The sequence below is a fragment of the Leptidea sinapis genome, chromosome 43, assembly GCF_905404315.1.
Source record: "Leptidea sinapis chromosome 43, ilLepSina1.1, whole genome shotgun sequence".
Taxonomy (NCBI): Eukaryota; Metazoa; Arthropoda; class Insecta; order Lepidoptera; family Pieridae; genus Leptidea; species Leptidea sinapis.
In genome coordinates this window covers 1198228-1225447 of record NC_066307.1, presented here as the reverse complement: position 1 = coordinate 1225447, position 27220 = coordinate 1198228, and the positions used below count along the sequence as shown (strand labels likewise).

At 35.0% G+C, this 27220-nt stretch overlaps 2 protein-coding genes across 2 annotated transcripts in view; one reads left to right on the top strand and one right to left on the bottom strand.

Moving 5' to 3' along the window:
- Positions 1-20780, bottom strand: part of LOC126977049 (uncharacterized) — a 112184-nt gene extending 91404 nt beyond the window's left edge. Inside the window, exon 1 of the mRNA XM_050825707.1 lies at positions 20656-20780. Within this exon, the coding sequence (XP_050681664.1) occupies positions 20656-20750 (95 nt within the window). The 5' untranslated portion in view covers positions 20751-20780. The remainder of the gene's footprint in view (positions 1-20655) is intronic.
- LOC126977064 (calcium uniporter protein, mitochondrial) overlaps positions 1-27220 on the top strand; it is a 151990-nt gene that overhangs the window by 96854 nt on the left and 27916 nt on the right. The window lies entirely within an intron of this gene.

Sequence of the window (27220 nt, the reverse complement as noted above, 5' to 3'; positions counted from 1 at the left end):
ATTACTTACCATCAGATAAACGTCTTGCTTTTTTTGTAAATTTTTCTCATATAAAAATGCTGGCTAGCTGTTTATTTCAGATGATCAACCTATATGATGATAGTATTGTAACGTGATAGTTTTTTTCTACAAATCGAATGATAATTATTAAAATATTTTGGATATTATGCTATTTGGATCGCTTCGCAAAGCCGTCGGACTTAGCCAACTACTAGGGTTTAACGCTTTGATGCACCGAAGGTATTTCAGCAAGTTTACGATCCATTTAACATACGACATAGTCCCACAACAGCTCAGCGTTCAAATTTTGAAATTAAACCGAGTAAAATTTGTGTTTTGTGGGTATTTCAGTATTTAAAATATAATGAATTTTTTGTGTGATTAGTTAAATTGCTTATAATATCATTATAAAAAACCTAATATTTAAATATACATTTAAGTAAGTACTAGAATAATGGTTGCATTATATTGTCTGAGTTTTGGCAGATTTTTGTATTTTTATATGGGGTAGAAAACATTCCCACTTAGTAGATAGTTGCGAAGGAATTTTATAATACCAGATTGAATAAACACGTTTTGAACACTGTATGTATGTTTTTATGCTTATATTTAATTTATTCTAAAACTATACTAATTTAACTAATAAACCAATTAAAATATGTAGTTTTTTAACCTATTCCGTTGTCATAAAATAATCAATAACCTAATAATAAAGCATACTCATGGATTTCATCAAATTCCTTGTAAGCAATTTCCTGAACCCTATAATATGTGCATTGTTTGCCAAGATTAGTTCGCTTCGATACATCGTGTTTTGTTATCTCGTTAAGACCTTAGCGAGCACTCATGTGGTGAAGACGCGATGTGAATCTCGACGGCTGATATAATACAAGCTTAGAAAATTTATACGTCTAGATAGTCTCTTGCTTTTAGACAACCTAACTAGTGTGCGTGACTAGCTACGCCTTACACTCGCGATTTGTATGACACTGTGTTAATGTGCGTGAATTGATCAAAATAGAGGTTAACTCTAAACTCAATTTTTTTCAAAGTTTTCACAGCTGTCATGTGGCTATCTAGACGTATAACGGCCGTTTTCAATAACGTATCTCTAGTTATGGATATATTGCTATCACCGTTTAATGACATGATCTTATCTATCCATAGCTGTTATATCCAATATAGTTATAGTCCAATGCTTTATGTCGATAGGTTATTTAAATGTAAGTAAGCGTAAAAGGATAGATTTGTCTACCTCTAGTAAGTTAAACTAAGGATAGATAGGTTATTGAAAACGGGCGTAAATGATCTAAGAATACGAGTTTATAACACTGCGTGGTAACTACAGTTGTACGTTTTGTTACTACTCATTCTTAGAACCAATGACGTTTTCTATACATATAGACAATGCTCCTCACACAAAATCAAAGCCGATATGGCACATGCCACAAATGACACCATAATAACCTTCGACTGTTATATATATACATTTCTGCGTTTACTCCAGTTGCTTAAAATATTATTGGTCAATAGGCAGCAATGTAAACACTATTTCAGTACCAGCTGCGTATTTTGAATTTAGAACCGATTTGGACAGTGACATCAGTGGAGTAGCAGTTAGGTATTTTTTTAAGACCAGACGAAAAAGACGGTTGCTATAAGTTTAACGTTCGTCAGTCTGTCCCTATTTTCCGAGATGAAGATTTGTTCAGTCGAAGGTTTTATACGTTTTTAATAGAAAAACACTTTCATATTATAAAGGGGAATGTTTGTATGTTTATTTATTGGCTTGGGTTTATATTTGTTACCTCAGAAAGCTGGTGCTTCCCGTGTTGGTCGCATTACAATTTGGTTCAGGTCTAACAATGGCAACCATGAGAAAAGCACAAAAGTCTTAAATTTGCTATAAGTATGTGCGCAACAAATTTACCAATAACTCAATACGCGCCAACCAATTTCGATAATTATTTTTTTATTGAAAGGATCCTTCTCTTTTTTTAAGTCGGTTAAAAGAGCGACTCTATTGTTTTCTTTTCTGACTGTGTCCTTTCATCTGTTCCATTCTGACAACTGAATCTTGTCTGGTGACTTGTCAATAATTGTAAATAACCATATTTAATGAAAAAATATTCGTTTTTATTAAATTACTTACGCTTTTTGCATATCAATCTGATATTAATAAAATAACCTCATTGATGATAAGTCACACCATCTTTTTTTGAGTCGTTAATGTATTACTTAAGCACTTTTAATAGTACACTTAGGCTTGTTGCTTGACACACAGTTGACACACGACTTAGGAGAAATGTGCTTACATTGTCTTTACGCAGTTTTGCCGTTCCGTTATCAGACTGCGGATGGTATGTCCATATGTATGGAACGTCATTGCTTAGAACCGAAAATTTTAGTTCCGTACGAGCTAAATATTGACTTCTGACTTTGAGCTTGACTTGAATTTTTTTTGCAATAACATTTGCGGATGGTATTCAATATAAACATCATATCAAAATGTTCGATTGTGTAAAGCTTCAAATATTTACTTGTAAACTCTGAGTCTTACTTGAACATGACTTCAAAGCTAACTCGCTAATAACGTGCTAATTCGCTCAACTAAACTTTTGCATGAACTCTAAAAGCAACGTGATATTAATTTAATTTGTATTACGGCCAATTTCCTTTATCTTACTATGTATGTGGATTACCTGAATTGAATTCGATTGGATGAATTGTGTTTTGTTATCTCGTTAGGACAACGTAATAAGCTTACTTGTGATGTAAGCCAACCATGTCTACTTCCGTTGAATAGTAGAATATATCTTTCCCAACTTTCTTTCTCTACGTGATGGGCAAGCTTAATGTAAACTATCCTTTCTTAACTTCTATAGACTTGGCTGTTTTTCGGCTTCGGATTTAAAGGGTTTACTTTATGCGAGTATTTCAAGAGTGTGTGGTCGCCGGTATACAAGATGACTAGAGAAACTCTAACTCTGTAATATTTTTGTCACTGTTTTAATTTTTGGCAGATGAAAAGCTGAATCACATGTATCGTTATTTTTTGTTAAAAAGTTCGTGCATATCAAATCATACTCAAATCAATTACGCCGCTTTATAATAATCTAACACATGCACTTTTTGTTTAACACTGTTTCGTTTGCGTACTGAACACTGGAACCACAGGTCTATTTATTTTTATTTCAATTTTGTACAATAAGACAAAATGCAACATGTATTTATACTATAATATATAATACCCAGAACTAAATTAACTATTTGTAATTGTCACAACACAAGTAATTTTTTTCGAAGTTTGAATGGACATTTGATTGGTTCGTTTATTTGTGTAGCTATAATAAAGATATCCATCCATATTTATTAGTGCTGGCAACATAATTTCCGAACCGACCTTCAAGATAAGAGCATACTCTCCACCATAAAGGCTTGCAACGCGCCTCAAAGATCACTTGAATTGCAGATAAGCATCGGTTTACACTTACCGTCATTGCTCGTTTGAAATATTAAAAAAAGTTCTTCGTTGTGTTTTTTATATTAATGTATTAACATTTCTTAAGACACTTTTTTTAATTTTTTAAAATTAAAATATATATTTTTTTTATTACCGAGTTCCAGTTTCAGACTTAAAATTACCTTCATGTAATCCAGTTCCAACATATTATCTTTTATCATTGTAACTCTATTATTACTATTAACATTTAATTACGCGGTATATTGCCACAGTTGGTTGTGAAAGCCTTACCAAGACAACATAATTCATAAGCAGACCATAAAATTGTTTCCCAACATCGTGAAACAGCGCCGACCCATTAATAAATGTCGCTGAGCATTTCTAGCATAAAACCGAAAGCTTGTTATGACACAATCCTTTTCCTATCTTATTTACAGTCGGAGAAATATTTACTTTGGGAGTTCAACAATGAGATCCGGATCACAAAGGAAAGTGTCGGTCCCAGTGAAATGTTTTTATTAAATTTAACGAGGCTTCTTACGTAGATTTAGTTTTCATCCACGGAGCAGAAACATATAAGGCTCTAACTAATACCTTTTTATATTAAATTTATCCTTTTTATAGCAATCTAGACAATATACCCACAGAATTATACCATTATTTATTTATTGTGGGTATGGACTAATGCATTAATTGTACTCAATTACTCCTCTGTTTTTAATTTTATAATAATTGATAATAAACGTGAAATATTCACGCTTGAGTATTTTTGTTGCATAACTTTACATATATTGTAATTAAAATAATTTATAAATCGATTAATTTGTAAATGTTGATTTAATAGAGTGGCAATGAGTTTCTTACCAATTCTTCTCATTAAATCTCAACTTTGCGAAGTGGTGGTAACTTGTAAAAAGAAAAAACTTTTGACATTCGTCAGTGCCATCTCCTTGACCTAGATGATTAAAGTGATTCCGATATGATTTAATTTGTTCGTGTAGATTTGCCTCAGTAGCCTTCTATCCGATAGGAGTCGATTCTCTCCCCGCCCGCCACGGACTGATGTTTTTTCGATATTCGAATTCACATGTACGTTCATTATGCGTTCTTTTATTACACCTGCGAAGAAATTTGGAGGCTGTGTGTAAAGTTGACTAGTCATAAATCTATATTTAATGTTACTTATGTAATTTACTTAGTATTTAAATAAATTGAGACGTACATTCTCAACATCGGTGAGTATAAAAGTAAAATTTTTCGGCCTAATACCCTACCAGTTAATCTAATTTGCCACTCATAAATTTCAATAATGTGCCGAGCAAGCGAGCGTGAAGTGATTCAGGTGCTTTGTGATATAAAAACACGATTGTGGAGAAACGCGAGAGATTCGCTGTGTGGCCACGCATCGGTGGGCAGATACCGTGAGTATGTGGGGCCCTGATAACGGATGCAGTGCGGGGCTCTTGATTTAATGGAGTGGCAATGAGTTTCTTGCTACTTCTTCTTATTAGCTCAACCCTTAACGAAGTAGCAGTAGATTCAATAAGATTTTTTTTTTGATATTCATAATTCATCATTTCCGTGACTCACATGAATAAAGTGATTTTGATTTGATTTTCTTGACGATATTATTTTCCAAACACGTGGCCATCCCTGACTTTGTAAGCGTACAACATACTCCCATATTATATGGTTATTGTATAGGACCGGGATGTCCAAACTTTGCTCGTAGAGAAAAACGGAATAGATATTACAATGAAACAGAAGAATATAAATTGTTTCCTTTAAAGACCGCGAAGAAAAGAGGTGAGATTTTGTGCCGTTTCTTCTCTCTCATCGCAACATTGACATCCAATATGATATGTTGTAACGGCTTGTTTGCGATCCTCAAAATACAACTTTTAATTATTATGATCTCTGATATTATGATTAACAATTGTAGTGTTTTTTTTTTTTTCAATTACTAAATCGTTTGTGAGGTTTGACATTAACTATATAATAGGTTGACATTGATTATATATATTAATTATATAATAATTCTATAATATGTACAGACTGAAGCCTACATGTACTTGTTATGAAACATCTTGAAATTAAATACATTTACGAACATACCAGTAAATATATAAGAAAATCTTTTTCTCATCACGCACTGTCTAAATGAATTAACCTTTCTGTCACTGACTCTATGAATAAAGCATCGGGCAAAATCACTTAGGATAAAAGCATCGACTGAATACTAATCTCTATTTTGTCTCAGGCCCTGTTACACCTGTACTGCCCTAGATACACTCTAACATAGATGATTTTGATTAAACTTTGAGTTTGTATTCCATTTCTAAAAGCTGTTTTCAATTTGCGATCTCTATTCTAAAATATTAAACTCCTTATTTAACTCATACATCGATCGTCCCTTACTGACTTTATTAAAAATCGCGATGTTAAGTTACTCCAAGTTTAAAATAACTTCTCCCTGTCATGTAAATTGACAAAAGTAAAGTGTAAAGTGACAAAGGTAAAATAAAGACAAAAACTTTTAAATAAGGGGTAAAAAAAAATTTACTACGCGATTATTAATAACACAGTGAATGTGCATTTCAATATTAGAATCTCCAATTCCGTACTACATCCATACGACATAGGTAAAATATAGGTAGATAACATTTATCTGCCATTTTCATACAAGTTGAAAATATCAATACGTTATCCTATTTAAATGAATTGAAAAATACGTTAGATCGGTTGTTGGAACGCTAAAAGCGAATTGAATAAAATATCAAGTTTGACTCTCTAATTTAGGATTGCGAGTGAATGTAGAATTTGGTACGTACGTCGATGTATTAACATTTATAAAATGAAGCATGAAACACATATAGTTATATATAAAATACTATTACAAATATTCAGAGCAAACATTGTAGGACAGAGGAGTAAAACTGGAAGTACAATGATTAAACAAGCAACTTAATGCCAATTATTATTTAATTAATAATAACTATTTGTAAATTAAGAATAAAGAATTTATACGTTGCATATAATGTAATACTACTTACTATACTTCGACAACTTTGTGCGCGACCGTCCCACGGAGTGTCAGATGGTGGCGGGGACGGGGTACTAAGATGTCAGCGCACTGATCTCTACTATATACCACTGGACTGGCGGCTGTCAAAGTGCTTTTGCGCCTGTTTGATATTCGCCATTCTGGCGCTGTTGGCCATGTAGTGAGAGTCTGCGGTACTAAAACTAGTGATGACAACCTCAGCAAACATGGATGTTGGGAAACTTTATACAAAAAAAAATTGTGTACTTTATTACGTTGATTCTTGAAGTATAAATAACATGGAAGATGAACGAAATTAATTCAAAATGCAAAAATACTTCAGAGTATTGTACGTTCCTTCGCAGCCATTTGTATTAAACGTCATAATTAGTTCTCTGATCGCTCGCGAGTGGAGCTTCAAATAGGAACAAAAAAAATTGCTGTTAAACATATGGAACCTGCCAGTCCAGTGGAATTTATACAAGTCAGTGTGTCAGCGGGTAGCGGGTTGTGTTGCGGGGAAGTGCAACACGTGAGCCTGCCGTTACCGTGGAACTATAGCCCAAAGACTGGGTTATAGTCCGATGAGTGGTTGTACAGATAACAAAAACTTTTTGTAAAAAAAGTCGATAATCTTGGTAAATGAACGTAGACCAGATAGCATTCGTGCTTCATAAACAGTATCGTAAAAGTAAAGCAAAATTATTATTAGCAGAGTACAGAATATATAATAGTTACCCAATTATTAGCTATAGCTCTAGCTACTGAAATTTACTATTCTGGCAAATTTAATAAGATGTCTGAGCGGTGGTTTTAAGCTGGTATTAATTACGTGAAAGCAGTGAGTTTGTAGGTCACATCTGCTCCTTCAGAATCTGTTTTCAACAAAGTTTAGTTTTCAATTTAATGAACAACTTCTTCGCAAACAACAACAACAATATTCGTCGCAAGTGTTGGGAAGGAACAAATATTTGCAGTTCTCCGTATTAAAATTATCCGTTGAAGGGTATCCTCTTATCCTCTCTTTCACAAAACTGTACTGTACTGTCATTTATTTTTTCTTTGATTGATTTGATCATATAGGCTTACGCTATTTATCACATAGACTTACAATATACTAGCGTATAGGCTAGCAAAGTGTGCGAGAGAGAAAAACATATCTAACAACTCTAGCACGATAGGTAAGCGATTCTATTCTTATTGTAACTGATTTTGATTGCCAAGTCGTAGACAGTCAGCCACGCTTGATATTAGCTCCTTAGTATTTTGAATTTGAAACCACTAGCTTAACGCACACATGAACAAATTTGTCACTTGTTAAATTAATTTGTCACATAATTATAAAGTAACAGATTATGTATTTATTTAACATTTTTAAACTTTCATTAAATAATGAATATATTTCGTAAATACCAACATATACTAAAAAAAGTATGTAACAGGAAAACTATCCCATAACAAAGGTTTCAGCTCTACATTGGCTGCATATCCAGTGAAGTTGTTTTAAGATCACAGTCTTTTGTCTGTGTTGTGTCGGTATTGTACATATCTTTTAAATCTTTACTTTCTCCATACTTAATTGCGACTCATTTATATGTGAGTTGGTAAGAAACTTGTTAATGGAAAGATACATCTTTTAAATTGCCGAAGACGTGACAGACCTACCTCCATCATGAATTTCTCCCTTTATGTAAATACATTGTAATACTGTGATAAAAAATAATTAATTAATTATATATATTGTATATACCTAGCTATATTTTTATTCTTTATTAGGGAAAGCAAACAACTACAACTTACAGAAGTACATTATTAAGAAATTACATACTACAAGTTTACTAAAATTGTAGTCAGATACGCTATCCACAACTTATTATGTAAAATTTTGAGGTGTAGACCTAAGAGTATGCTAAGTGCCTTAGAAAATGTGTTCATACTCGTACAATAATAACTGAAATTAAAGAGAAATAAATAATGTAAATGTTCTAAATTTTAGCTTCTTGGAGTAAATTAAGTTGACAATAATTAGTAAACAATTATTAAAACACAAAAAAGAAAACAAAATAAATAATTAACTACACTAATGTACACTAAATTATGAGTATTTACAATGATATTTAACCTAAAGTACTTATGATGTTTAGTATTTTAATAGGTATATTGAAAGTATGTATGTTTATCTACACCCATGCTTTAAATCCCCTATTAAAGATTCTGAAACAGTTAGCTTATTACCAACATTAAAACACCCAATGTTCTAATAACCATTACATCATCCAAACAAGTGTTGTAATGTTGTACTGAATTTCATAACAACACTCCTTGGTTTTTTTTTCGATCTCTTCATGCACAAAGAGTGTCAACAAACAGCCACATTATTATTGCTCGATGCGTGGTATCTGTAGGAATTTAAAAAAAAAAGAAGATTTTCGTTTACGCGCGTTCCACACTACCAGAACATGGCGCGCCGTAAAAAAAAAGTAGGTTATTCGACACCCCGCTATTTTTCTTGAAAAAATGAGCCATTCAAGTTTTGACAGCACACCGCCGGATATTTTAAACGCTGCAAAATAACATAATATTCAAGTGAATTTTAATAATTGCACTATACAAAATGTAAAGTACTATTAAAGTTAAAGTAAAATTAATAATTATTTCATTAATACTTAGTTTATTTGTATATGATCAGTAAGGGATGATATTAGGTTACTACTAGGGCTGTCTGTTTTAATGTTAGCAGTAAGCTAACTGTTTCAGAATATTTTAGAGGATTCATATTCTGGGTGTAGATAAAGTCTTGTATGCAACTGTTGATAATTAGGTATTAAAACACTCATGTGATACTATTAAACCCACATTCGTGTTTTAATACCCCTTATTACACAACAGTTGCATAAATAACTATTATATGTATAGAACTGCAGTATAACATTTTAACGCACTAAATATATAATAAAACCTATATCGATATACCCTAAAAATGAACAAGAAGTTACAGCGACGCAAATGGTAGATAAGTGCATCATAAAAAATACATTAAATTAATGAAGAGTAAAATGAATACTCATACAGATATGGAGCAGTAGTAAACCGAATGCTAATTCAACATCTTAAACCTCTAGGTCAACGAGTATGAGAACGAACTTTCATTTTTTTTGTAATATTTAGTAATAAACGTTGGTGGGTTCATAACTAATTGCTAACGGCTTGTGCAGTCCAGTTAATGTACGCTCTAGTTCGCTCGCACGCCGCGTCCGAGCCCGTCCTCATCACAAATGGAAGATTCCCCATGTATTTGTTGCGTTCATTTATTATTTAAACGTAAGAGAGTGATCACTGATCGTCCGATCTTTATATTAGTATGTACTAATATTAAGGTACTTTATATTAGTAACAACTTATACCTTGTGGTTTTTTTATATACTTAGGCTATTACACAATACAGTAGCAGATCAGTACTTTATGTTCATACTAGAGCGCCCGAATCGACGCACGCACACATACACACGATATACACGGCCGCTAAGCAATCTTGGGAAGACAAAACTATTGAGTGCCACGCCTTTGCACAGGATGCCGGCTATATTATGGCTACCACAACGGCGCCTAATTCTGCCGAGAAGCAGTAATGTGTAAGCATTACTGTGTTTCGGTCTGAAGGGCAGCGTCGCTAGTGAAATTACTGGGCAAATGAGACTTAACATCTTATTTCTCAAGGTGACGAGCGCAGTTGTAGTGCCATTCAGAATTTTTGGGGTTTTTCAATAATCCTGAGCGGCAGTGCATAGTAATAGGCAGGGTGTATCAATTACTATCAGCTGAACGTCCTGCTAGTCTTGTCCCTTATTTAAAAAAAACTGGTCGATGTCCGAGTTAAATTAGCTGCGCCGCGCCGTCCGTGTTGTCAATATTCTTGTATCTACCAACCTTACAACGCCCAGACGTAGGTATAAATTTCAAGGAGACCGCTGAGTTACGCTACTGTTCTATTACTTGCTGTTACTCAGTATCAATATTATGACAGACATTATAATTATAATAATAATAATAAAGCCTTTATTAATGATTTTCCATTTGATTTTCTACATTTTAGTGTTAGTATGTTAGTACGGTTAGTTGACAAACATGATTATTTTATTATTCACTTTTATGTTAGTAAGTTATAATGCATGCACTATGTTAGTTTTCTTCATAATTTTCAAATGGATCCCAGTTGGGTAAAGGCCTCCTCCATTCCTTTCTACTTTTTCCTTTTTCGAGCCAGTTAGTTCCGCCAATCTCTCTCATCTCATCGGTCCACCTTTTATGTGGTCTGGCCACACTTCTCTTTCGTGCAGGTCCCTTCCATGTTGTGGTCTCAATGGTCCATCTAGCGACATTATAATTACGTATCACTAAATATAAACAGCCAGCGCATAAAACATATAAACCGCTTCACAAATATCTATATTTAGGAATAGTTTAAGAGATGTGCCTTATACTAGATAACCTAAATAATTCCTTATGAATATCGCTATCATGAACAAAAATAATTATTTGAATCCGTCTGGTGGATCCAGAGATATGCATGTTTAAACAAACGTACAAAAAAACTTTCAGCTTAGCATAAGTCTTATTAGTATATATACTTGATTCGACGCCGATTCTTCTTCTTCAATTCTATTAACCTTATTAGAGTAATACCTGTATTTTATTATTTGACTCACATTCATCACAGGACAGACGAGGGTCACCTATTAGTAAGTGTTCACCGCCGCCCACATTTTATTGTAACACCATGAATGTTCGCTGAAAACCTCACTGTGAATGTGTTATGTACTCTGTTGTTGGTCACTATACATACTTTCTCGATGTTTTTGTGTAATGATGTTTGAGGCCTGTATATCAGTCACTATAGTCTTATATTCAGCGTGTTTCCTTTCTAATAAACAAACTACTATAACTGAATTCAACGTCTTTATTCTAATAGATTCCCAGAAGACTCTTGAATTGTTAATAGCACATTATATCGCTACTACTCACAATTATTGCTCTTTCAAAATTAATTAATAATTCTCATATATACAGTAAGTATTATTATTAATTATATATTATTGTGAGCGAGAATTAAAAGCCGAGGGCGAAATTAAACAATGGAGGGACGGACGGTTTATAAACAATAGCTGGCCCAAAATTGATGAAAATAGCAACGTACGAATGGAGATATAACTACTATATTTATATAATTTTTAATAATTATAAAATAAATACTGCATTGAATTATAACATCTAAATGGACATTATGAAAATTGTAATCGTACGTAATAACGTGTGATTTAAAAGTAACAAACGGTCATGCAATCGGGCTAAACATCTGGGTACTTGATCAGTAATCAATATACAGTAACAACAGGCCGCGGCCATAGATTGTACACACGAATTACTCGCGTGCACAAATAACAATTATTGTGTTCATGTTAATTTTTGGTAACTTTCACTATGTCTACTACTAGTGACATTCTTGTTCAGAATCAGAGCTGGCACGAGATATGGCCTCGAAACAATCATATCACCTTCGCTCACCCTTAGATTATTCAGCTGTAAAAACGTCGAAAAAAGTTAAGTTAACCCCTATTTTGAGCAATTATTATTTTTTTATGGAAAAGGAGGCAAAACGTGGGTCACCTGGTGTTCAGTGATGACCGCCACCCACATTCTCTTGCAACACCAGAGGATTCACAGGAGCATTGCCGGCCTTTAAGGAAGGTGTACGCGCTTTTTTGAAGGTACCCATGTCGTATCGTCCCGGAAACACTGCACAAGGAAGTTCATTCCACAGCTTTGTAGTACGTGGAAGAAAACTTCCCGAAAACCGCACTGTGGAGGACCGCGTGGCGTGTCGAAGGTGGAATTCGGCGGCAGGAATCAGGTGAAAATTGTGAAAAAAATTCACACACATTAACACAAAGTGTCATACAAATCGCGAGCGTAAGACGTAGCTTGTCTAGCAGTAAGAGACTCTATCTAGAAATACAAATTATCTAAGGGATCACCTTATATTAAACGTCAGCATCTGCCCGCTTGAGACCTAACACAACACAATAGGTTATACACCTATGATTTAAATAAGAGTATGTTTTTATAAAACTCAGATATTACTTTAAAATTATACCTACGTCACGCGGCCATAGGTCAAAACGAATTTGAAGTAAAGTAAAGGCAAAAAAGAAACTTACTCCTTCTAGAGTATATAAATTCACTCAAAGTATAAAAGATTATTTTAATTGTACACTATTGACGTAAATTCCAATATGTACATATATTGAATACGAAATATATATGAACAGAATATCGTATATGTCACATCCTGAAAATATCTCACAGAAACACGAATACGTGTTAAATAAAATATAATAAACTATCCTACTTTAGACATGAACTAACATAACTCGTAAGTTATTCCATTTCATATCGGCGAACTAGATCGCTTACAGGCGGCAGACTTAGATATTATTGGGGAATACTGATATAAGTGGAAATACCATTTACATGTATAGATAAGTTTATGATATCGTATGTTACAGATCTCATCTAATCACCACCTAACTTATATTATAAACATTCGATTAATATTTTGTTACTATACATAGCGTCGAGTTTCTATACACCTATGTTGAGCTGAAACATTAACGTCCGTTCCCAATATTCAGTCTATCTCCGGTTGTGTCCTACTTGAGATAAAAATCGTAACTATTGTTGACTTTTCTGTCCCAAGAAACTTATCGACGGTAACTCACCTTATCCGTACACGCTGTCTGTCAATGGGAAGACGTATACCTTACCAGCGATAGAAGTTTGTATGGAAATTGCAATTCACGTGTCCCAATATGAGGCGATAAGAATGACTTATCGGGTATATTGGGACAGCTTCAGATTATTGACAGCTAATTACTGATAGTAGAAGGTGGTAATTTATCTCTGTCGATAGTATATTGGGAACGGCAGTAAGCTAGTAGTAATTTTAAAACAACGATATAGTTTTATCAAACTATCAGCAGAAGATGACAAGATAAATGATTTAGTATTGGAACGTAATGATACCTACCTACAGAAGAAATAAGGAGATCGACGAAAACGTGGGATGATATCAGACAAGTGTTGATAAAGTCATCTCATGCTCGTGGGTGTGATAAAAGTGTTTTTTGTAGAGTCACATTGGTGATTTATGGGTAACAAGTAGATTCAGTAGGTAGAGTCATTGTTAAGATTTCTCGTCTGACCATCAGATGTGCCGACGCTTTTTGGTCTTCCAAATACCAACCCCAGAAAAACAAAAAGTCGGGGATAAAGGTGCCGACAGGCGATAAAACTGATTAATAATAATCTACATTATGTTTGTAGATTTGAACAATATTTATATCTTAATAGCAGCTTGAATGAAAAACAAGAAAAACAAATTCGAATTTGAGTTGCAACACATATTTATAGTTTAGCTGTACATTAAAAAAAAGTGGGATCTTTACGAACGTTTACATAGTGAGGGTAATTTAATATTGATTCAAAAATATCATATTTCATAAATAATGACGTGAGTATTCAGGTATTTAATGATGTTTCATACGAAATAACCCAATGTGAACGTTGACGGACAAAATTTGAGTTACAATTACTTTCTTGCTTTCTCTTTTATGATAAGCTCGTTATTCGGGTAATGAAGAATTACAAGTATGTGTATATCTACTGCATATCGGTGAAATAATTACATACTCGCTTCAATAGTTTCAGAGATAGTTCTCACAAATTTCACATACTTGAAATTATTTAAATCGTTTGTATTTGTTCAGCCGTTTTTCAATAGTAAATCATCCAGAACAGGCCTGACAGCTACAATCATACACAGCAACTTGTTAATCAAAATATATAATTTACTAGCTGACCCCACGGACGTTGTTCTGTAGATAATAAAAAAAATCTGTTTTATAGGAATTTGCCAATATTTTTTCAAAACATCTAGAATTATTTTGTAAAAATGCTCCCTGTTGTTATAATGAAATTGTTTCACAGTGGGACTGTCAAACCGTAAATTCTCTCATAGAAAATATGTCCATACAAATATTGAAAATAAAAATAATTATGGGTTGGGACCCATAATTATCGATATATTGATCGAAATAAAAACTATCCTATCTCTCAAGTTGGACCACACTGCACTCTATAAAGTAATCCCCATTAAAATCCGTTCATTAGTTTAGGAGTCCATCGCGGACAAATAACGTGTCACGTAATTTATATATATTAAAGTTATTTATATTAAACGTATACTTATGTCAAACATACTCAGTGCCTAGGACAGCGTAATAAAAAATATATAAGCTTATCAATTTCTAGGTTAACTGTTAGTTAATAAATTCATATTTCAACAGGCTATTCATGAACGACACAAAAGTAAAAATTAAGTCAATGCTGAAATTTATTTGAGAACCCCGTTCACTTTGTCGGGCGAAGCTTACAATGTGTTCAGTTTAACTCCACAAGGATTCAAGAGGCTTTTGTGTGAAATTACTCCGAAGCGTTTCTTCAAATGTGAAGCTTTGCTGTATTTTATGCAAGTCTTTTGAGAATTATATGATGTCATTCTGTGCTTAGGAGTCCGTAGACTTAATATTTCTTTTTTTTGCCTTTGTTGGATGGGGGGGCTAGTCTTTATCGACTCGTGTAATTTTAAAATAAAAAACATTAAAACTTCATTTTAAAGTCTTTCCCCCACTCCTGCAGTAATAATATTTTTATGTGCAGGATTTAATAACAATACGCAAATAGATTTAACTATACATAGTTATGACATAGAGCAAATATATAATACAGACAAAAATTTAAATCCAAAATTGGTAACCAAAATGCAATTTTTTTATTCATATGAAAGCTCTTTGATAATTTCTTCAATTCACTGTAACAGAATGTAGCGCGATGTATGCCATTTTAATGTCTGACATACATCCATATTATTGTTTTACTTACTGGCGCCATTATCATAATTGGGATCAAAATTGTTTTCAAGATTTCAAAAATCTTAATTAATTTTAGAGATATATTTGCATAAAACGAAACTAAGTTGTAACTTTTGCAATTATTTGGGGCTGAACTTCTATTTTTTATATTCAATAATCGGTTAGTCGTTTTGCGAAATCGAAGGAAACTGCATTCATATTAATCTGAGACTGCTGAAAAACTTGAAAAAAAAATTGTTGACTAGACTATTAGAATCAATTTTATAAAGAACATTTTTTTTATTTGAGTGCATGATTCTTATCAAAATCACCAAATAAAAATTTGGTTAAACAAAAATAAAAACAAAATTAAAAATTTGATATTTCTATCCTGAAATCATCCGAACAGAAGATGTGGGAAAGATGTGTGGAAAATTTTGAAAAATAAGCGAACGGTAACAAACAAACAAAACAAAACAAAAAAATCGGTCGAGTAGTTAAGGCGTGAAAGCGTAACAAAACTCACAAATTTATGACATAAAGGTTGGCCCAATATTACATGAAATAATATTATTATCAACCGCATTTGGAAAACAATATTACTTATTCATTTCAATATTTTATCCTGTTATCTTTAATAACGTTAAAGGGACTATAGAAACACAGTACACATATTGAAAATAAATTTGCTGAATTTCTCGTGTCCGTTTTACCACAACAGTCCGCCGGGAGATATAAATATTGTTCTTTCATATGAAGTAGCCGGACCCGTATCATTTATAAACTGTCGTATATCGTTATATTAAAATTTGTTAGTATTAATAAATATGTTATGTTTTATGTAATCCGTATAAAGTCCTTTATTTTCTAAGCCCCACTTCTAAAATCTACTGTAATAAAGAAATAAATAAAGCGAAACTTAAATTTGTCCTATTAATAAACGCAAAGTAAAGGTTTACCAGTGGGAGGCACCTTTGCACTGGATGCCGTCTAGATTATGAGTACCACAACTGCGCCTATTTCTGTCGGGAAGTAGTAATGTAAGTAAGTAAGTAAGCATTACTGTGTTTCGGTCCGAAGGGCTCCCTAGCTAGTAAAATTACTGGGCAAATAACACTTGACATCTTATGTCTAAAGGTGGCCAGCCCAGTTGTAGTGCCTTTCAGAATTATTGGGTTTGTTAATAATCCTGATCGGCACTGCATTGTAATGGGCAGAGCGTATCAATTACCATCAGCTGAACGTCCTGCTCGTCTCGTCCCTGATTTTCATAAAAAAAAGTTATTCGAAGTTTCAAATAACTTCTGTCTGTAGTGACAAAGGTAAGATAAAGACAAAAAGTTTTAAATTTGGAATAACTTTACTTCTTTCTCTCTTGGAATAACGTTTATTAGTATTAAGGTATCCATAACGGTAAACCCTTTTTAAAGGATTAAATCGTGAGTAATTGTCACTTTGTTTTTACAGTACATTTTTGCGTAAGAGTTACATTTTTATTATTATTTTAGCTAAGCTGACGTTTCAAGACCTTTCCAGATCTTGTTTTCAGAGGGACTGAGTGCTCTCATTTCATCTGTAATCTAAATGTGTCACACTCGCGTTAATCAAAGGAAATACTATGTTGTGGTTTTGTCCCGTGATTGATTTGTATATCTTATAAAAGTTGCCTCACTAAATGCACGATTGACAACAGCACATCACTCTATTAACATTCCTACCATTCATAAACCATAACAGCAATTAACACGTTTGAGAAAATCCACGACACGTTGAAGTGGAAAGCAATAATTGCACAGATAGTTTTCATCAATCTCGTGAATAATGAAAAGATGTTGAGATTGATAAAGAGATTTTATTTACATAATTATGAGATTAAATTTTATTTTCATATATATAAACGTTTAATCAAGATATTATTATCCTAAACTCAAATTAAAGAAAGCATTAGAAGTAATTCATTTTCGTATACAATAAGTCTACGTGCTACGCCCGCTACGATTTTTCGTAGAGCCCTTTGAACCATTGCATCGATTTTACATTCAACAGACGTAACTAGAAAGTCATGGAATAAAATAAGTAAATGTGAACTATGTATTAAGTTATTCTTAAATTTAAATAAGACGGAATTTTAAATCAATAATAATTTTATACATGCATGTAATATATAATCGACTATTACATATTACTGTGAATTGACTCTCTGCTTCCGATAATATTTTTCTATTTGCAAAAATTTATTTGCATTTAAATAATATTATATCAATAGAGTTGATTAAATTGAGTTTAGTTGTAAAGAAAACATAGTATTTCAAAGAAATTTGTTAACTGCCATAGTTAACCTTGTAGTCCCATATAAAATACTAGCTGACCCGACAGACGTTGTTGTGTAGATAATAAAAAAAAACTGTTTTATAGGAATTTGCCAATAATATTTCAAAACATCAAGAATTAATGCTCCCTGTTGTTATAATGAAATCGTTTCACAATAGAACTGTCAAACCGTGCGTCACTAAATTCTCTCATAGAAAATATGTCCATACAAAACAAATATTGAAAATAAAAATAATTATGGGTCCCAAATCGAAATAAAAACTATCCTATCTCTCAAGTTGGACCAAACTGCACTCCATGAAGTAATCCCCATAAAAATCCGTTCATTAGTTTAGGAGTCCATTGAGGACAAACATTGTGACACGAGATTTATATATATTAAGATATGAGATTATAAATCTATTTATGCAGTTGGTGTATCTAAAAAACTGGACTCAAATTGCAAAATATTTTAGTTTTTCCTTGACATTAGACGCTACTTGTATTCTAAATTTTTATCTTCTATGTCTGCTAGAATTGCCTTAGAGTTTTGATGATCGGTCAGTTAGTCAGTGAGTGAGTGAGAGGGTAGTACAGTATGCTGCTTGTTTTTGCTCGGCTGGGGCATTACGGTGCCCCCCGATTTGAAATCAAACAAACGTAACTATCATAATAACAACAGAAAATAAATAGTAGATTGTTAACCGAGGGTCGAAAGAATCATTTCCCGAGGTATTTAGACGCCCGAGCGCAGCAAGGGCGGCTATAGTCCGAGTAGGAATTGATTCTTTTACCCGTGTTAAACACTCTACTTTTCATTTCGAATATGAGGAAAATAAAAGTAGTTGTTTATCTGTACCTATTTTAAACTAATTGTCAAATTAGGACAATTTATGTCGACTTTTTAAATTTTAAATATGGAACTCACCACGTAATTGTTGCGGCTTATTCCGCTCAAAGAAATTTGCGCTAAGTTCACACTGGCTGTTTAGAAAGTCACATGGCATTGACATTTTTTTACATAAATTTCTTCACAGCTGACAGCAGTTCTATTTTTAAAGTTCATTCCCGCCCTTAGGTGATGATGGTATGAGTTTTTCCCTCTCTATGGAGGGAAGCAGCATTTTCCACCCAATAATCAGATCAAAACAACATTAATTTCCGAGTATGAGAAATGTAAAAGTTTTTTTTTGGTTTGATTAGTAATAATGATAAATTTAAAGGCTGAGTTCTGTTAATCATTTCTTTGAGAACCTTTCTGGTGTGTGTGTATTCTATATGAATTATTATATTGGTAAAGTAGGATACAATAGAACAGAAAGTTGATGTTCCATTATTCATGTCAATAAATTAATACCAATAATTGCATGCAACTAGTGACGTATTGTTTATTGGATATGCAAGATTAACTTCAATTTCCGAACGTAATGCTTATTGTTTTACAATACTGTCTTTGAAAAATGTTCAATTTTATTGCATCTAGAGGTATTTAGTGAGCATTGTTTATTTAATTTTCTTGGTTGAATTCTTATGGTAGGAAACTTAAAGATACTTCTTGTAAAGCGGGTCGTTACCTTTCCTAATATATGGTCGAGGGATTCGATGGCTCATCCATGCGTCATGTGGTGGCTGGACGATCTTGTTATCGAGAACTGTGCTGTTGTTGTTAAATTGAAACCTATTATTTACAGTAATATTTTATATCTTCATGTTTTGTTCATATAATGTTTTCATAATACCATTACATTTTTACAGTGTGTGGATTGAAGCATCTATTGTACTTAATAAGTGTTGAGATATCTTATGTTTACTTTTTTTATATCATAGCCAAATTAGTCGAAACATTTGAATTTGTTATTTGCATTATTCATATAGTGATGAAGCTGGTACAGTCAATTTAAAAGAGTGGCAATCAGTTACTACTTCTTTCAGGTTTAAGCTCAACGATTCCTATGTGGTTCTTAATAGTAAAATGTACATCTTTGATATACAAAAGCATCGATCTTATAAACTCATAGATAATCAAATTATTATTTGTTGTGATCAATATTTGACCAATGAGCATTCAATTCAAATTTATAATAATATAATAGAGCCCGTGTTCCTATGAGGTTCCGTTGGTTTTGTTCTTCTTCTAATTTGTAATTCTGCTAATGACTTCATTATGGACTCTATAACGGTTCCATACTATTTTAAATATATTCTGTTCAATCACTATTATATTTGTTAGATTATAAATAAAACTGCATTAAAAGATTCCCACTATGCAATTTTAATTAAAGGTTAAAAAATATTTTACCATTTTTTTATTACATAACCAACACAATAAACACTAAGTAATCACATTAAATATTATTCTAAAAAACAATCTTAATCTAAATTTTATTGCAGACACAGGTAACGACCACATGGAAATGTAATGAACTCTATTATAAAGGACGATTCATTGATCATCCTGTTAATTTTGAAAGAAATTAATATTATAAACTTTTCTAAATACTCATCTAGAATGACCGACAAAGATCGATCCAATGAATAATTAGCGGATTCAATATTTTCGAATAATTTTTAAAATATTTATTATGATCTTCGTTTGGACAAAATATATAATTATGGTATACATTCTATACATAAACACTATAACCTACTCTAATGTAAATTTTTAGACCGGCCTAAATTACTATTTTCCCGCTAATATTTTACTTAGGATGTAGACTAAATTTTATAATGATTTTCAAAAAAACATGGCCATAAAAAGTGATTCAATTATTTATTTGTATAAATCTCAGTAATATTATATTACATACAGACATAAGTATTTCAGTAGCTTGTATCGAAAGTCGTTTATTATAATTGTGACGTATTAAACTCACCTTCTACGTTTAGAAGTGGTCTTCTTCCTTTCCTGAGCAGAAGGATCCCTGGCGCCGGTCCCAGCTTCGACCTCAGCGCTATGTGCTGATCCCATCCTGCCCCATAACACTCACGCACTCACAACACAAGAGACCAGCCACCTCACCGCGCGATGTACCGAGCGCCGCGTCACCTCGCTATATTGTGAGCTACCGGCCGCGGCGCACGCGCATGTCTTAATTGATGCAAGTTAATGATGACCACGAGAGCCAGAGTGAACGTGCGTTTATTTGTAACACTTACGCCTGCTGGAATATAAATATCGAAAACGAAACTACTTATTAGATCGATAATTTCGGATTCTTGAATCTTAACCTTTTAATAAAAGCTAGAATGAATGTAAAGTATGAAAAAGCTAAATATTAATATATAAATAAATAATTGATTTATTCTAATGTGATCTTAATTAAAGCCTGTTTCTGATATCTATGTCTATAATTATCTGTGTATTAGAATAGGTGTTGCTCAGTTTGTGAGCTCGAAATAAAAGGTTTTTACTAATAGAAAACAAATTACAGAAAATCAATTTTACTCTTATTTGTGTCTGTCTATGTATTTGTTTCCCATTCTTAATATTGTATAAGATAAGGTATGTAATGAAAATTAAAATAAACTATTTAAATTTGTATATTAAGTTTTTTTTAAATATAAAAGTACTTTTGCGCAGATGGAGCTGTCTCTGATGTATGTTTGGACATTTAATGTTATTTTTTTATGAAAAATTTAAAACTTAAATTACTTATAATATGTTTTATTCGTGTGATCTGATTTATTTCTTATGGAAGAGGAGTACAAGCAAGTGTTAACCTGATGTTAAAGAATCACCGTATTATGGCGAGATTAGAACAAAATATAATAAGTTTGATATTATAGTATCAATCGTTTTACAAAATATGCCAAGCATGTCACGAGTACTTAATCCATTTTCATTCAATTACGTCATGGATTTCATTCTGCAGCAATATTTTCCAATCGTTAGTACTCCCGTGAATTGAATTTTTGTTAGTCTAGGAGTTCCCAATACTCCTGATAGCTGTCCGCTGCTTGTAACTCTCGTTCACTCTAGTGAAGTGTAGATACATCTCTTAATTGGGGACAATAGTTCAAAAGTTCAAAATCTATATTTAATATTAACAGCAAGAATCTATATTTACAAATGGATAGCTGGTTTTTTCCTTCGGGTATGCTGCGAAAATACTGCACCGTTTGCTATTATACTTAGACTATTATACTTTACCCGAAACCTTCATTACATATGACAATTCATACAATGGGCGGATGCGGGAGGATGTATATGACAAAACAGCGGTTGCCAGGTCAGCAGGACTAAATATATACAAGTGATCATCTTCGCCAATATCATCAGTATTAACGAATCTGGGGGCCTACTCCTAAAATCGATATTCGATAAATCGTGGTATTAGTCGTATCGAATCCTACTCTTAGTAACATCGTAATCAATGTCGAAACGATGATTGAACAAACGAAACATTATTCGATACTATCGGTCCTAACAATACTCTAAGTTGAAAATGTCCGAGACGAATATTCGAATTTCACAAATAATCAAACGTCACTTTTCGATAATCTCAACGACACCTTCTAGGCTGTCGATGCTATTATCGTTTCAAGTTGTATAGATATATTTGCCATACTATTGAGTTTTGCCATAATATTATTGAAATAATTATATGTGATTTACTATTCAACATATTTTTTTTACTACTAAGTCATTTTGTTGATCGTTTATGCGTAGAAATAATGCAAATGGCCGCCTGAGAAAAAAGATTTTACCCCAGGAGGGTACCGGCTCTACCAGAGTTGGAGAATCCCTCCCCGGGCACTCTAGCTCGGACTACCCTTCGTATTCTGGGGAGGGCACAGAACCGCGCATGACCAAGGACAAACGAGGCAGTATCACCACGGCACCCCGCTCCACACTCAACGTGGACTTTTGCAATATCAGGGGAATTCACTCCAATTTAAACGCCGTCCACCACCACCTTGAGACGGCGCAGCCGGCCTTGTGTTTCCTTACTGAGACGCAGATATCTCGACCTAGCGATACGTCATATTTAACGTAACCCGGATACAAAATTGAGCACAATTTTTTGCCTCATGCCGGGGAATATGTGTACGTTAGGGAGGATATCTGCTGTCGCCGTCTCGGCAATTTTGAGGGTAGGGACCTGTCCACTCTCTGGCTCCGCGTAGATTTAGAGGACCGCGTCCGCATCTATGCGTGTGTCTACAGGTCCCATAGTGTTAACGCAGAAACCGATCATCTCATGGGCTGCGTTCAAGCGGCAATTGACGACGTACTTGCACAGATCCCCTCCGCTGAAATCGTAGTCTTGGGTGATTTCAACGGGCACAAAGCCGAATGGCTTGGATCACGTACCACAGACTACGCAGGGCGATCTGTGCATAATTTTGCATTGGCGTATGGTCTGTCGCAATTGGTTGAGTCGCCAACGCGGCTCCCGAATGTGGATAGCCACATGCCGTCCTTATTGGATCTTCTGCTGACTACACATCCTGATGGTTAACAGGTCTTTGTCGACGCCCCTCTCGGAACGTCCGACCATTGCCTGGTCAGGAGTGTAGTGCCTATCCGACGCCAACGTCGCAGACCACCAGCGACCCGCCGCGTTTGGCACTACAAGTCAGCAGATTGGGATAGGATGCGTTCCTTTTTTGCATCCTACCCTTGAGGCGGGGTTTGTTTCCCTTTGGATGATCCTAGTGCCTGCGCCGTTGCAGTAGCCGATGTGATACTACAGGGTATGGATATTTTATACCAAACTCTGTAGTACCCATCGGTGGTAGATCACAGCCCTGGTTCGATGCGTCAGTTAAAGCAGCATCTGACTGCAAAAAACAGGCGTATCGAACTTGGGTTGCGGCGCTGGGCACAAAGGATCCGAACTGCACAGTTCTTAAGAGGAAATACAACCGTGCCTCCAGATTTTTTAAGCGGCAAATCGCCCGTGCAAAGTCAAAACACGTCGTCAAAATCGGCGAGCAGCTTTGCAGTTACCCGACCGGAACACGCAGGTTCTGGTCGTTGTCGAAAGCTGTTCTTGGTAACTTCAGCCAGCCGTCCATGCCGCCGCTGCACATGCACAAGGAATGACACCCTGGCCCATACGGCAAAAGAGAAAGCCGATCTCTTGTGCACTCTTTTCGCCTCCAACTCGACTCTTGACGACAACGGAAAAACACCGCCGACCATCCCACGGTGTCAGAGCTCTATGCCTGAAGTACAGTTCTGACAGAAAACTGTTAGGCGAGCTCTGTTTTCGTTGGACGTCAGGAAGTCGAGCGGGCCGGATGGCATTTCTCCAATCGTGCTTAGAACGTGTGCCCCTGAGTTGACGCCGGTGCTAACGCGTTTATTCCGGCACTCTTAAAGGCGTAGTCTCTAAACTCATGGAAGTCTGCCCTTGTCCATCCGATCCAAAAAACAGGAGACAGTTCGGATCCGGTAAACTACAGGCCTATTGCTATTACCTCCCTGCTCTCCAAAATCATGGAGAGCATAATTAGCCGTCAGCTCTTGGTATACCTAGAGGGTCATCAGTTGATCAACGACCGACAATACGGGTTAAGCCATGGTCGGTCGGCAGGTGATCTTCTGGTATACCTGACGCATAGATGGGCTGCGGCTATTGAAAGCAAGGGGGAAGGCCTGGCAGTTAGCGTGGATATAGCGAAGGCCTTTGATCGTGTATAGCACAAGGCGCTCCTCTCCAAACTTCCATCATTTGGGCTTCCCGAGAGCTTGTGCAAGTGGACTTCCAGCTTCCTCACTGGGCGTAGCATACAGGTCGTTGTCGACGGATATTGCTCGAACCCGAAGCCCGTGAATTCTGGAGTGCCCCAAGGCTGTGTGCTGTCTCCCACGCTGTTTCTTCTGCATATCAATGATATGTTGGACACCTCCAACATTCATTGCTATGCAGACGACAGCACTGGTGATGCCATATACACTGGCCATGCAGGTCTCTTTCGGGAAATCGTCGACCAGTGCCGGTAGAAACTTGTTTCTTCTATCGAGTCCTCTCTTGAGAAGGTCGCGGAATGGGGAAAATTGAACCTTGTCCAATTTAACCCCCAGAAGACTCAAGTTTGCGCGCGTTTACCATTAAAAAAACCCCATTTGTCGTATCACCGCTCTTCGACAACACTTCCCTCAAAGCCTCGCCTAGTATCGGAATACTGGGTCTCGAAATCTCGAGCGATTGCCAATGTCGTGGTCATCTGGAAGGCAAAGCCAAATTGGCTTCAAAGAAACTGGGCGCCATTAATAGAGCACGGCAATACTTCAAGCCGGCCCAGATACTAGCGCTCTACAAAGCGCAGGTCCGGCCACACATGGAGTATTGCTGTCATCTCTGGTCTGGCGCAGCCCAGTATCAGCTCGATCCATTTGACCGCGTGCAACGCAGAGCAGCTCGACTTGTCGGGGACCCAGTGCTCTGTGAACGGCTGGATCACTTGGCGTTGCGTAGAGACGTCGCTTCATTGCGTGTCTTCTACCGCATTTATCACGGGGAGTGTTCCGAAGAGCTGTTTAACCTGATTTCTGCCGCCGAATTCCACCTTCGCACGACACGCCACAAGTTAGGATATCATCCTCACCATCTGGATGTGTGGCGGTCCTCCACAGTGCGGTTTTCAAGGAGCTTTCTTCCACGTACTAGAAAGATGTGGAATGAGCTTCCTTGTGCGGTGTTTCAGGGAAGATACGACATGGGTACCTTCAAAAAAAGCGCGTACACCTTCCTTAAAGGCCGGCAACGCTCCTGTGATTCCTCTGGTGTTGCAAGAGATTGTGGGCGGCGGTGATCACTTAACAACAGGTGAGCCGTACGCTCGTTTGTCCTCCTATTCCATAAATAAAAAAAGGAAGTCGACGAGAAGGGTTGAGTTACTTTTTTTACATTTTATTATCCGCAAGTTTTGTATTATTTATTCTATTTTAAATGGACATATTATATTCGTTACATATTTTTTTAACATTTACATTATGTGTAAATAATACCAAATTGGTAGTGCAGAGTCTGGCATGGTCCTTAGCGCCTAAACTATGTTTTGACATAATTAATACATTTCATACCATTATAACATTCGTTAATACATTTTCTAGTAGAATTATATATTTAATAGTGCTCACACTGCCTCCCTTGCACAGGATATCGGCTAGATTATGGGTACCACAACGGCGCTATTAAGCATTACTTTGTTTCGGTCCGAAGGGCGCGGTAGCTAGTGATATGACTGGGCAAATGAGACTTGACATCTTAGGTGACGAGCGCAGTTGTAGTGCCGCTCAGAATTTTTGCTTGCAAGAATCCTGAACGGCACTACATTGTAATGGACAGGGCGTATCAATTATCATCAGCTGAACGTCCTGCTCGTCTCGACCCTTATTTTCATAAAAAAAAATCACCGTTAAGTCACAAGGTGTATTTTATTAAAACATAGTTTCTACGTAAATTGCAATAATGTGAAATTAATAAAAATCGCAGCCAATATTGGTTTAAAAGAGTTGTTTTGTTTTTGACATTTTATACTTCAAAGCCATACTGAACGAAGATGAAGTGAGTGACTAGTTTAATTTTATATGTATTGAATAAACATTTTACGACTAGAATATGGAACGGAATCCAATTGTAAAAAAAAGGCATAAAAACGCATTTATTTTCTCAAAATTGATTCCTTTAGAATTCTTTTTGGTGTCATTTCTAATAACTACTAGATACTACTACCGCTTCGGAAACAAATAGCGCTCTGAGAGAGAAGAAGCGGCGTAAGAAACTCTCCCAGCATTCTTTTTTTGCGCTCTTTTCAATAAAAATATACAATATTGTACAGTCATTTCTAACGCTATAAAATAATCACAATCTAGTCCCAGGCTGTCCGATCATTTAGATATTCAGCAGTGGAGTAATAGGATTTACGACAGAGCCATTTTTTTTATAAATAGATTATGCCTGAACAGTGGCTGGGACTTTATTATAGAAGTGTATACATTTACCCTTAAACCTATTATGTATCTTATGAAGCCTACTAGAATTAGTTACAAGCAATCCCTTATTTCTAGTGTTATAATAATGTAAATCACTATTAAGAGCAAAAAGGTGAAGATTTTTGTGAACGTATATTAAATTTTCATAAATGATAATTTCATAATAGTATTTGTGCAGACAACAGAAACAGACCGAAAACACGATGAAACGAACTGAATGTTAAGTAATTGGTCACAGGTTACACACTGCGTGAGTTGTTCTATGATCGACTCTTGATTTATATTTTATTAAAAACATTTGACGTTGTCATGCACTGAAAATCTAAAATAATTATAAACTCATTGGATTAATTATTTTATTTATATTAATAGTTACTTGTTTTTTTTAGAAATGTAGCAAATTGTAATAGACACAAACGATTGGATATCTGAACACATTAATACGTCGTACTGTGGCTCGCACCAACTCACCGAGGTCTCCCTCTGCTCTC